At 51.5% G+C, this 12,689-nt stretch overlaps 1 protein-coding gene across 5 annotated transcripts in view; it reads left to right on the top strand.

The window, feature by feature from the left end:
- The window catches only part of HDAC4 (histone deacetylase 4), a 296,704-nt gene that overhangs the window by 183,962 nt on the left and 100,053 nt on the right, over positions 1–12,689 (top strand). For all 5 annotated transcript variants that reach the window (XM_081243356.1, XM_081243357.1, XM_081243355.1 and 2 more), the window contains exon 4: positions 240–484. In XM_081243356.1, coding sequence (XP_081099482.1) covers positions 240–484 — 245 coding nt within the window. The remainder of the gene's footprint in view (positions 1–239; positions 485–12,689) is intronic.

Genomic DNA, 12,689 nt, shown 5'->3' with positions numbered 1-12,689 from the left:
TGCGGGAGTGTGTGTCCTGGTCCAAACGTCCACTGATTTTTGCCCGAGGGATAGAAACCTCAAAGGCCTCCGGGTCGTGCCTTCTGAGCCTGTTTAGGGAGGGGGTGCAGAAGCGTCCGAAGTGTACAGTGGCCCTCAGCCTGTGGGCAACCCAACTGTTGGCGGCGGCTCTCTGGGAGGGTGGGCGGGGCTGGGGGCTCCACGGTGACCAGTGCTCTGTGCTGTGCTCTCTCCCGCAGTGGATGTGGCCTCGGCGCTGCCTTTGCCGGTGGCCCCCCCGGCGGTGCCCATGGACCTGCGCCTGGACCACCAGTTTCCACTGCCCGCGACGGAGCCCGGCGTCCGGGAGCAGCAGCTGCAGCAGGAGCTCCTGGCCCTCAAGCAGAAGCAGCAGCTGCAGAGGCAGATCCTCATCGCCGAGTTCCAGAGGCAGCACGAGCAGCTGTCCCGGCAGCACGAAGCCCAGCTCCACGAGCACATCAAAGTAAGTCGCCCGCCATCCGCCCCCGGGAGCCCTCAGAGCCCGCGCGCTCTCTGTGGCCCCGTGGTTCCCATGCTGATAAGGACAGTCCCTGATCACCAGCGGTAGCGATGAGATTGGTGCACAGCCATATTCCTTGCTGTGCAGTTAATACCTACGTGTCCAGCACTTGGGCACTGGTTGAGTAAATTGGGGCAGTTGTGGCCAATGGTGGGAACAGCCTTTAAAGTCAGGCTGTAGAAGCGTGCTTAAATTAGGGGAAATGCTTATCATCTGACTTCATCTACAAAGATAAGGTATGTCCATAAATAGCAACATTACCAGCAAGAAGAAACACCCGTGTTTGCAAATCATCTTTATTTTCTTCTTGGGACTTGTCTGGCCACTCTTCGTTTTTCCCACTGACTTTTTATGATTCGAAAAAGATATTAATATTTACTTTTCATTTAAACGGAATAAGAAAAAAACTAACATGGGTTGTTTTTTGGTACACACTCTCTGCATGTATTTAATCTGATCTCAGATTTTAAAAGTAAACATATTAGAAAGAAACATGCATTAGTGATGCATAGAGAAGTCAGTGAGCATATGTTATGATCACAGATGTCCTAACTGGTCATGTGGTTGAGGGACCAGTTAGGACATCTGTGATCATAACGTATGCTCACTGTACTTGGAAACATGGAGAGCAACGCTGTCCAATAACAATGTGTGTATATTAAAATTATATAGGTAATTTTACATTTTCTGTAGCCACCTTAAAGCAGCAAAAGAAACCAGATTGTGTAAGTTATTTATTGCTATGTAACAAATTACCCAAAAGCTTTTTAGCTGGTTAAAGTAACAGACGTGTACTATCTGATAGCTTCTGGAGGTCAGGAATCCAGGAGTAGCCTCGCTGCTGGCTGTGCCTTAGGGTCTCTCGTGAGGTGCTGTTGAGCTGCCAGTCAGGGCTGTGGTCTCATCTGAGGGCTAGCTGGGGCTGCAGGACCCACTTCCCAGCTGGCTCCCGTGGTTGTGGGCAGGAGGCCTCAGGTCCTCCTCACGTGGGCCTCTAACAGCAGCTTCCCCAAAGTGGACACCCAAGATCCAAGTGACCAAGACGGAGGCCTCGGTGTCTTCTGGCCACATCTTGGAAGTGACATCCCCCAACCCTGCTACCTTATTCTACTGTCATACAACCAACCCTCCCAGGAGGGGCCCAGACAAGGGGTGAATACCAGGAGGCAGGAATCTTTGGGGTCATTGGGAACCTGGCTGCACAAGGTAAACTAACTTTAATGTCTTTTATGTAACCTCATATTTCTAAAATATTATTTCAACCTGTGATCCATATAAATACTTTTGTTCACGCTAAGTCTTAGTGAACCATCGCAGACGAGACACGTAGAGCACATCTCCGTTTGGACCAGCTGCATTGCAGCCACATGTGGTTAGTGGCTACTGGATTGGACAGCAGGGATGTGGAGAATTAAAAGCCCACATGCTTCTGAGATGCCCTTTCCATAGAGACCAACACCACCTACGGCTGGACGTCGCTGAGGCCGGCCTTGGCTTCCTCGTTAGCCTGCGCCCAGATGGTGTGTGTGCACTGGTGCCATTTCAGAGTAACCGTGCACTGTCTGTTTCTGCCTCTGGCCAGCTGAGAGCTGCACCCGAGGCCGTGGGTCTTGACAGTTTTGTTGCTGCCACTGCTGCCTTTTGCCCTGACCCCGTGGGGCTTCTGAGGTTGGCAGTGGACAAACCAAGGAGAGAACACTCTCCAGAGCTGCTGCAAGTCCAAGCCTCATGGCTTTGCTTGTAGCGTTCTGAGCCAGCGAGTGCTCCTGCCCGAGAGGTCACCTGTCTCCATGGAGACGCCCCAGCGGCCATCGTGGTCCTCTGCTGTTTAATAAGCGCTCCTGAGTTTGGGGTGGAGGGGTCGAGGGTCCACAAGAGCGAGCGCGATGCGCTTTGCTCCCCTGATGCGAAGCATCCGCTCCTCCTGGCTGTTGGGAGGAGAGGGAGGCCCCGTGGGATGCAGCCTGGACCTGCCTTGCCGGTGGGGAAGCCAGCGCCTTGCTCAGGGCGGCTGCTCTGTGCGGTGCAGGGGAAACGGGGTTGCGGCGGGGGGTGGGGCTTCCCGCTGAGGCCCCGCCCCGAGGGGTCTGTGAGCAGCGCCCGACGAGGTGGCTGCCTTTCAGTACTGACAAGAGCCACCCCACAGGCCGCCCCTTTCCTTGTGTCTTTGAAGCTGCAGGCTCACATTTCTGTGACCCCTAAAAGCAGTTTAGAAACTCAGCCTTGGCTCTCTCCCGACCAAGTAGCACTGCTCGCCCACGCGGAGCCGAGTTCCGCTCCTCCTCGCCAGCCGGCGTTTTGAACTTTGGCCATCACCGTCCCGTATCTTGATCTCATCTCAGAAGCCTGAAGGATCACTGCAGTCTCGTGTCTTCCCGGTCCTCTCAGATACGCCCCCCTTTAACCGGGCTCCTGGCGACCAGGGGGCCCGCACTGCCGTTCATCTTGGGAGGTGGAGCCCTGTGTGTGCCCCTCCCCCCCCGTAGGTCACCCATCCGCGTGCCTACCTGGGAACGGGCAGCTGCCCACCTCTGTCATCTGCGGGCCCGGCACGGCGCCTGGCTGAAGAAGGAACTCGGGATCTGCACTTCTCTCTATACTTTCACTCCCCCTTGCACCCTCGTCCTCACTCAAACAGCCCCTGATTGAGAGACGGTGCCGGAAACTGGCGATGGTGGGTTTTGTGCTGACCAGGATTAAGGAAGACGCTAGTTGCTTATGTTCTCGTGTCTGTGTTGGTTGAGTCTGTAGCTTTTACAAGAAAAAAATGAGAAATTGAGACATCAACAACCTCTCGTATGTGAGGGGTTGCACAAATAAGCAAGAAACATCAGGAACACTCTTGAGCCTGGTTGGTGCTTCCCCCTCAGGGCGAGACCGGGCTTCCCGCTGTCCTGGGGCCTCGGCCTGGGGTGGGCTTTTTCTCCCTGACCCCCAGTTTCTCTCCTCATCTGGTGCTCCAGGAGTTTGTGTCACCTCTTTGAGATGGAACAGAGTCTCCCTCCTGGGTCCTCCTGTCAGCACCTGCAGACTCTGTGCAGAGAGGGCCCGGAAGTCAGGGGTACCCCGAGCTCCCCCTGACCCACAGGCTGGGTGCTCCCAGAGATGGTGGGAGCCCCGAAACACAGCTCAGGAAGCATCTCAAGGTTACATGCTCTCTGCATTTTAATCGTTTGTTGTTTCTCCATTTAAAATGGAGATCATTCGTCTAAAGCCATTTAAACTATGTAATTGTATCATACCATCAGTCAGCTTCTGTTTTGATGATTTACGCTCTCTTCACAAGGTACAATATTGTTAGTGACATTTGGCAGTGGTGTTTGTCAGACGGATTTCTTGAGCACACAGTCGAATTAGTGTCATTAAATCATCAGTGAATTTGAATAGGATTTTATAGTTAAAAAGGGAATAATTTTTTAAATGTAACTAAAATTGTTAACCCTGGGTAAAGAAGATCTTTCCTAGGGTTTCGACACTCAGTGTCGCAACTTGTACTAGACGCAGTGTCTTTGTTGGTCATGGCTGATTCAGGAGCCCCGTTCCCCTTTCTGTCCTGTGCAGTTAGTTTTCTTCTCCCCAGAATGGGGTCCAGGCAGCATGATCACTGAGGCCCAGGGCTGTGAGAGTAGTGAGTGTGGTGTCCGTGGGTGTTTATGTCAGCTGGGATAGCCTAGGTGATCACCTGGCAAATGTAGCATTACCTAGATTTGCTGCTTTGGGGGTTTGTTGTGTGTCATTTTTTAAATTTTTTAAAATTTTATCAAGGGAATCCCTATTTCCAATGTTTCTAATGGAAATGTAGTACAGCGTAAACAAGCAGAAGCTGTCCCTCCCTACTCTCCCATCTGGCTCCCCAGCCCCAGGTCTCTGCTGGCTTCTGCTCCCTGTTTGTAGATGGTCTGCTTCGTCCTTGCATTAAAGATCCCATGGGGTGATTATTTCCCACTTGCTGGAGAGACTAGGCTTTCGCCCTCCATCCCCGCCCCCCCCCACGCATACACTGCCACTTTTTGGGTGCTTCATATACTGAGACCATCCTTCTGATTAAAAAACCATCAGGGGCTCCATTCTTGTGCCTGTGTGGGTGCCTATTGCCGACACACACCATGCAGTGGCTTCATGACCTCTCTGATACAGCTCTTAACTTTCCCTGGAGTTAGCGATTTCCTCCCTTCCTGTTGGCTGAGTTCCCTATGCTCCAATGCAAATCCAGTCCCACAGTTTGAGAAACCTGTAAGCTCTTCTCACTGTGGGCAAACGCTGGTGATCATGGCTACAGTTTCAGTCTTGTACTGCAGACTATCTTTAAGTATAATGATGTAGTAACATGATTTTTGCATTTCAAAGTATCTGAAATATGAATCTGTTATATCTCTAGATCAGGATCAATGGTTTAAATATTTGCTTTTTGCAAAAAGGAAAACAATTACAGCATATAAGCCAGCACAAGGTCCTTCCTGCTTGAGTGGTGCTGGCCACTATTTTATAAGACCACAAAGAATCTGTTACATGAGTGTCTCAGTCAGCTTTGGCTGCATAACAAACTACCCCAAATATAGTGCTTACTACAGCAGTCATTTGTTTGTGGAGGGCTGTCTGGGCTCTCTCTCATGCTCCTGTGATCAGCTGTGAGCTGCCCAGTGACGGGGTGACCTGGAGTAGCCTCACTTCCAGTCTGGTGCTTGGCAGCTGGCTTATCTGCCGGTTTCTGAGTTCCAAGCTCAGCAAGAGGGCACGAGTGGTTTAAGCCTCCGTGTAAGTCATGGATGCTGTTGCCTCGCTGGCCAAGGCAAGTCTGAAGGTCAGGGTGAGAGCTCATACGGGAATACACCCAGAGGAGTGGATATTGCAGGGCTGTGACAGGCCTGGAGCGCAGTCATCTTCTCCAGGAGCGATCCTCACCCTCGTCCAGGGAAGGCGGGAGAGGGCGTGGTAACAGTGGTTTTGACAAGAGTCGGGGTGCACATGAGGAGGGCTCGGGTAGGGGGACAGTGAGAAGTCGGGGTGCACCGTGAAGAGAGGAGGAAGGGGACAGGGCTGTGGGTCTGGACGCTGGGAGTCCTCTGTGCAAGCCAGAATCCCTTGGCCACCTTCTGAAGGTTCTGGGTTCAGGCATGCCGCCCCTTGACCTCCGTCCATGTCAGTGATGTTTCCATAAATGTGTGGTTTTTTTGCTATTTGGAAAATACTTACAATTTTGTATTGGGAATGTATTGAATATTCCATTTCACTGATGGAGACGTGGTGAGCACTTTGGAGTGGAACGCAATGCTGACCGTGCCGTCTGGGCTGTGCCTCTGGGGTGCTGCCGGGTCTCATCTCCAGAGTTCTGCATCTTCCAAAGTTCTGATGACAAACCTGCTCTCCAGTCCTTCCTGCAGGCTTTGTTCCTGTGAATCCGTGTCTCCTAAAAAGCGCCGTTCCTCTTCGTGCTTCCGAGAGGAGTGGGAGTGAACGCCTGTGTCCACTCAGCCACACTCACCCACACGTCTGACCTCCTCATTAACCGTTTGCTCACAGCGTCCTCCCCACAGATCTCCCTGGAGCCTCCTGCACCCCCGGAGGGACACCTGCTTAGGTAAACAGGAGGAGGAGGGGGAAGGTCCCAGGCCCCCGGACTCCCCAAGGCTTGTGTACCAGAGAGGATCAGGGCCCTGCTATTTGCACCCCAGACGGTGTCATGTTTTACAAGGAATGTTTTCATCATGATCTCTTTCTGATTGCCACAGTCATTAATGTTAATTATCGAATAATTGCAAATCACAGAGAAGATGTGATTCCAGCGCTATTAGCTAGGAAAGCTGTTGCATTTTGTAGTGGATTCCCATAACCTTATATTATGTAAATTGTGCGTGTGTGTATCTATAGTTTTATGGAATTGGGATTATACTGACATGTGGTTTTTATTTATTGTTAACATTTCCCTTTACCATTACATACACTTCAAAAGCATGATTTTAATGGTTTTATTGTAGTCTTACAATGAACCCCAATGAATTTAAATAAGCGCTAATAGTTGAAGAGTTGAACATTAAGGTCATTTCCAGTCTTTCTTCTGTTTTTAGTGTCCTCATTCATGAATCATATGCCTTTGTCTAAACAAAACAGAAATGGTATTGCTGACCCAGGATAAGTCCTTTTCTGTGGCTTTTATTTCTTGCCATGTTTCTTTCCAAAAGCTACACCAGGTCCTGGGTGTGCATGTGTCTCTGTCTCTCTCTCTCTTTCTCTCTGTCTCTCTCACACACACACCCCTTGCTCATTCCAAGAGCAGAATAGTAAAGCAGCAGTAACCACAACAGCCAGCACTCGCTGACCTGTCCTGGGTGGTAGCTGCCTCTGCGGGGCGCTGCAGGGCACCCTCCCTCCCACCCACAGGCTGCTGCATGGGTCGCTACCCGCCCCCGCGTTTTCCCTCTTCCACAGTCCGCACACAGCGGGCTGGCCGAGCAGTGAGTGCCCTCCCAGAGGAGAGGGGCCAGGGCTGACCCCACAGTCTGATGCATTAGTGGAACTTGTTCACATTCTATTTTGATTCTGTCTCATGGCGTGCCTGCATTTCCTTGATTGTGGTTCGCCATATTTCTGTTCACTTACTGCATTTCTTCTACCAATTATCATTTTCTTTGCTGTTTTTCTATTGCAATGCTTGTCTTTTTCTCATCCGTATATGAGTGTTCTTTATAAATTAAGGGCGTTATTTCAGTGTCCGTTATATTTTGTCAATTATGTACTTGGCCTCACCTCATTCACGAAGCAAAGCTGTTTTCTAAACGATTTAAAAAATGCCAGCTCTGTCCCATAATCAGCGCATATTTATCTGGCCGAGTCTGTCTCCGGCCCCCTCTGTTCCTCATACCAGCCCCACCCTGTGTCAGCAGGAGCCTGTGCTCGTGTTTCAGGATCCGACCGTGCAGGTCTCCACTCCCCACACATTTGTTCTTCGTTTTTAATTCCCTCAGCTTGTCTCCGGATGAGCTTTTATTTTTCCAGGTGAGCATCAGAATCATTTCTCATAACGTCCCCCAAAGTTGCTCTGGAAACTTAATTGAAGTTGCAGCAAGTTAATAAATCAGCAGGACATCTACTAATAACTTTCTACTGTTAACTTTCTAGTCCAGGAATATGGAATTACCACCTGTGATTTGAGGCTGCTTCTGTCCTTACGAAAAGTCTTGTTTTATTTTCTTCATATAAGGGCTGTAGATTTTATATTTAATTATTCTTGGGTATTTTATATATTTTCTCCTGTTATGAATAGAATGTTTCTTCATTTTATTCTCTACTTGGTCACTGTCAGTGTAGAGCCCTTGATTTCATTATTATTTGTTAGCCAACCAATGTCTAGAATTTTCTTCTTAGTCCTAAGAAATTTGTAATTGGTTATTTCATGTTCTCTAAGTAGACAATAATGTCATCTGCAAATTATAATTGTTTCCTCCCTTTTTGTTTCGATGCATTGACTAAAACTTCTGTAACCATGTTGGGATCTTGGAAAGTTATCTGTGACAGCACGTGCGTGGGGGGCGCTGCCCACGCCATGGACTGCGGTTGTGTGGCTGAGGCTGGACCCCGGGTGAGGGCTTGCCCTGGGTGTGAGGCCTGCAGGAGAGCTAGGCAAAGCCGGACCTCTCCTCCCTGTGCTGGGGTCTCCCTCAGGGTTGCATGGGAGGCACCCTCTCCAGGACTGTAACCATTTTCCCGTGGTGTCCGATCAGGCAGCCACACTCCTGGGCTGCAGAGGTAAATAACAGCAGGTGACTCCCCAAGGACAGAGGGCCTTTCCTGGGTCCTGTGTGGAGAGACCTGGCCTTTTTCTCTTAGAAGAGGTTGTTAGCAGGGTCGGTGCTGGACACAATTTAATCACCACCTGAGCTGTTTCGTAGTTTTCCAGTGCTCATCAGGGTTCTGATCATTTGCATCACAGGTGAATTTGCCCATTTCCTTTGCCGATGCAGGGTGCTCTCTCCTGATGCCCGTCAGGTAGGGTGGGGGGAGCGTGGAGGAGAACCCAGGCTCTGCCTTCGTCCCCAGCAGCCGTCCAGGGACCCCTGACGGCCTGGGGCACACACACGGGGACCTTGCTCATCCTCAGTCTCAGGGCTGTTCTCGTTCTCACTCGACGGAGCCCAGAGAGAAGTGGCTGCTCATTTTTTTCCCTTTTCTTTATGGAAAATACTTAGTTTTTCCCTTACTCATTTTTTTCATCGTGGTAAAATTCATATAACGTAAACCTCATCACTTGACCATTTTAAAGTGTACAATTCAATGACATTTAGTACATTTACAATATGGTACAACCATCACCACTGTCTGGTTCCAAACCATTCTCATCACCCCATGAAGAACCCCTGCGCTGGGAGGGGTTTTAGACAGGTCCGTCCTGCCGGAACCAGGAGCCCGTGGGTTCACGGGCTGTGAGCGGGCGAGGAACCTGGCGACGCTCCCGGTGTGGATGCCACCCCCGCTGTGGCTCTGAAGCAGCCAGAGTCCAAAGTCGGGGCTGAATCCCGTGACCCTGGCGCTACAGCCTCCCTGTCTACACTGCACAGTGGGGACCGGTCCTGACACGTCTGTCTGGCAGGTGCCATCCTGGGAGACGGGGGCTCATCTTCCACAGTTCCTGCTTGTGGACCAGACTGCAGGCCCCATCCTTTGGGCAGGTCTCCTCAGAATAAATTGCTTCAGATGAAAAATACTGTGTGCACATTACACATTTTAAAGCATCTTGCCGGGTCACCCTCCAGAAGAGTTCCTGCTCCTTCCAAAGCTGTATTCAGCCTGGCTGCCCCTTTCCCAGGTCTTGAAGGGTATTTCCAGTCTAATGGGCAAAAACTAAAAATGATTCCTACTCTTTTATTTGCATGTCCTTTTTTACTAGTAAGGCTGAATTTGTATACATTTGTGTGTGTGTGTGTGTGTGTGTGTGTATAAAATCTGTTGGTGTGATTTGTGCTGTCTCCATGGACAGGAGAGAGCTTTAAGGGCTATTTAGTTGAGCATGTGACTCTTTTCCTTGAAGGGAAAGGGATAACATTGAAAGGAGCCTGGTTTTATGGCACTGCAAGCCAGGCCATCATGTTTACTCTCTTTATTACCTGTCCCAGGTAGCTGGAGAGATGTTACCTGGGGCCCCAGCTTCCGGGTCACCTGAGGCAGCTTTTAATGAGCCTGCGGGACGCACTTAGGTTGCCATAACCCTGGTACCTGGGAAAGCACGTGGCAGCCCAAAGCCCTGCGTCATCCCTGAACCTGTCTGTACCTAATTAACGGGCTTACAGTCAGGAATTGCTCATAAACCCGGCACTTTGGGTTTCTAGGAAGTTGTTTATGGGCAGGTGGATGGCCTTGTTTGACCTGCCGCCCCAGGGGGCATTGATGGCCACTCTGGCTGCCATGCTGGGCCCGGCTTTTCCTTTGCCACCAAGCATTCGTGGCACACGAGTGTGTTGTGCTTTATAAGGTGTCCTCTCACCTTTTGTGTGTGTGTGTGTGTGGTACGCGGGCCTCTCACTGCTGTGGCCTCTCCCGTTGCGGAGCACAGGCTCCGGACGCGCAGGCTCAGCGGCCATGGCTCACGGGCCCAGCCGCTCCGCGGCATGTGGGATCCTCCCGGACCGGGGCACAAACCCGTGTCCCCTGCATCGGCAGGTGGACTCCTAACCACTGCGCCACCAGGGAGGTCCCTGTCCTGCTCACCTTTGACTGTGCCCTCTGTGCTGTAGGCTGCCTGCAGTTGTAGAAGAGAGGGGTCGTTTTGTGTATTTCCAAAGGTGGCAGCTACAGAAGTTTGTTCTACAAAGAACACCGTCTCTTGCGTTGGCTTGCGACATGGTTTTTATCTCATTCCTCCTCACTGGCTCTTGCTGATAAATACACTGCCTTTGATCTGGCCCAGTACCCTCACGGGCTCACTCAGACCTACTGTCTGCAGACAGAAGACGGGGTCAGACACAGCCTGAGCCTTCAGTCAGCCCTGAGCCACCACAGGAAGTGTGTCCCGGTGGTGGTGAGCCCATGGAGGGAAGGAGCCAGGATGCCCTGCAGACGGAGGGGACCCACCACTGGTCTCAAGGGGATGCAGCTTCCAAGGCACCCCACCTGGGAGGAAAACGCGTGTCACACGAATGGAGACTGGGTGGTGAGGGCGGAGGAAGGGGAGGCCGGCCAGGCTCTCCCTTGACCACTTTCACCCATCACTTCTCCCCTCCCCCTCCATGCTCCCCTCCCCCCAGCGCTCACGGCGATGTCCAGTCCGCAGCTTCCACAGCATCCAGAGTGCCGGGTGTCTGTGATGCCGGCCTTCCTCTTGCTGACCAGCATGTTGATGGCTGACCTTTTTGTCTTTGCGGCATTTGAGTATCCAGATTTGGGTGGGAACATGAATGACACATCCAAGGTACCTTTTGACAATGCTGCTGTGCCATGAGGCCAGAGGGAAGAGTGGTTTTGAATGAACTGAAATGAGGGCGCCTCTTCGATTGAGGCAGGAAATCCAGTGAGATAAAGGTGGACATGGTTCCGCTTTGAGGACCCCATAGGGAAGAATAGTTCAGTCGCAAGTGGTCCCTAGAAACCACGGCCAAGTAGCGCGTGAGCCTGGAGGTCAGCATCCAAGAGAAGGTGCTCTCTGTCAAAAGTGACCTCCGAGGGTCATCGGGTCTGCCCTGTACCTCCCTCAGATAGTGGGCCACGTGATGCCTTAGAAGTTCCTTGACTCATCGTTTTTTTGTGTGTTTTTTTTGTGGTACGCGGGCCTCTCACTGCTGTGGCCTCTACGTGCTGTGGCCTCTCCCGTTGCGGAGCACAGGCTCCGGACGCACAGGCTCAGCGGCCATGGCTCACGGGCCCAGCTGCTCCGCGGCATGTGGGATCTTCCCAGACCGGGGCACGAACCCGTGTCTCCTGCATTGGCAGGCGGACTCTCAACCACTGCACCACCAGGGAAGCCCCCTGACCATCTTTGAAAAACCTACACCGCAAGCCTGTTGGGCCTTTGATGCACAGAACTTCCGGGTTCCGGTCCCAGGTGGACGTGGACGTCACCGTGGCAGCCCCGTGTCCCCACAACAATCCCGGCTCTGCAGTCTCCATGCCAGGCTTTTACAGTGTCGTGCTCTGGGGCATTTTGGGGAATCAGAGTTGTGGTTTCCAATTGTGCCTTTCATTAACACTCAATGACAATATCGTTTTTCTGGGAGTTTTGTCATCCTGTGAATTTTAACATCAGGGTCTGGGGTGGTTGTTTCTAGTCTCTTTGTAATGACAACTGAGCGATCTCACTTTCCTTCTGGGTTCTGGGTGAAAAGTAAATATTGTGAGACCATATTAAGCCAATTTCTGCCTGCGCGTCATTTACACATTAAATGAACACTGAGCAGTTGAAAGGGAACCCGGGGCTGTACATAAGGCAATCTGGGGGTGTAGGTAATACCAAGAGGGCCAGGTTCTTCCTTCCAAGATCCGTTGTTCAGGACACGGCCTTGGCTTCCTGACCAGGCAGCCCTCTGAGTCGTCCGTCTCTGAAGGCTGGCCACGCAGGTGGAATCCCAGAGTGGTGGGCAGTGGCCTGGTGACAGCCGCTGGGGGCCTTTACCCACAGACACAGCCATGGGGCCCCCAGGCAGGATTCTCTGAATCCATACGGATCAACAAATACTTCTTCTGGCAGAGGTACCTTCCTCGTGTGCGACCCTGTTCTGAGAAGAGCAGGTAGTGCAGCTCTGAGTAGTGCCTCCTGGAAGAAAACTAACAATAATAAGGGACATGGTTTAGCCCCACCTCATTTACTCTTTTGTCCCAGTGGTGTCATTCGGTTTTCCTTTTAAAAGAGAAGAAAACATCACTGGTTTGAAATATATTAGCAAAGTTCTTAAGCTGATCTTATGGACACGCACAGCGACATCAGCTTGAAGGGACCAAAGCTCAGCTCATGGTCAAACCAGATTGTATTGACTGCTGGCAGCAGTGACTGCAGAACTGGGAAGCTGGCTTGGAGATCTGCTCTTGGAATCGGCCGCCCCCAAGGCCTCTGCAACTTTCTTCCTGCCCCTGAGTTCCTGTGAGCCGGGTGTTGGGAAGGTAATTTTGTTTTCCACAGACAGCTCTCGGCAGTGGCACTCGGGGTGCAGGGGGCGCGGGTGGGTGC

This window comes from Mesoplodon bidens (genome assembly GCF_964165515.1).
Source record: "Mesoplodon bidens genome assembly, chromosome: 8".
Lineage (NCBI taxonomy): Eukaryota > Metazoa > Chordata > Mammalia > Artiodactyla > Ziphiidae > Mesoplodon > Mesoplodon bidens.
The sequence above is the reverse complement of the archived record's forward strand: the minus strand, read 5'-3'. Positions and strand labels throughout refer to the sequence as shown.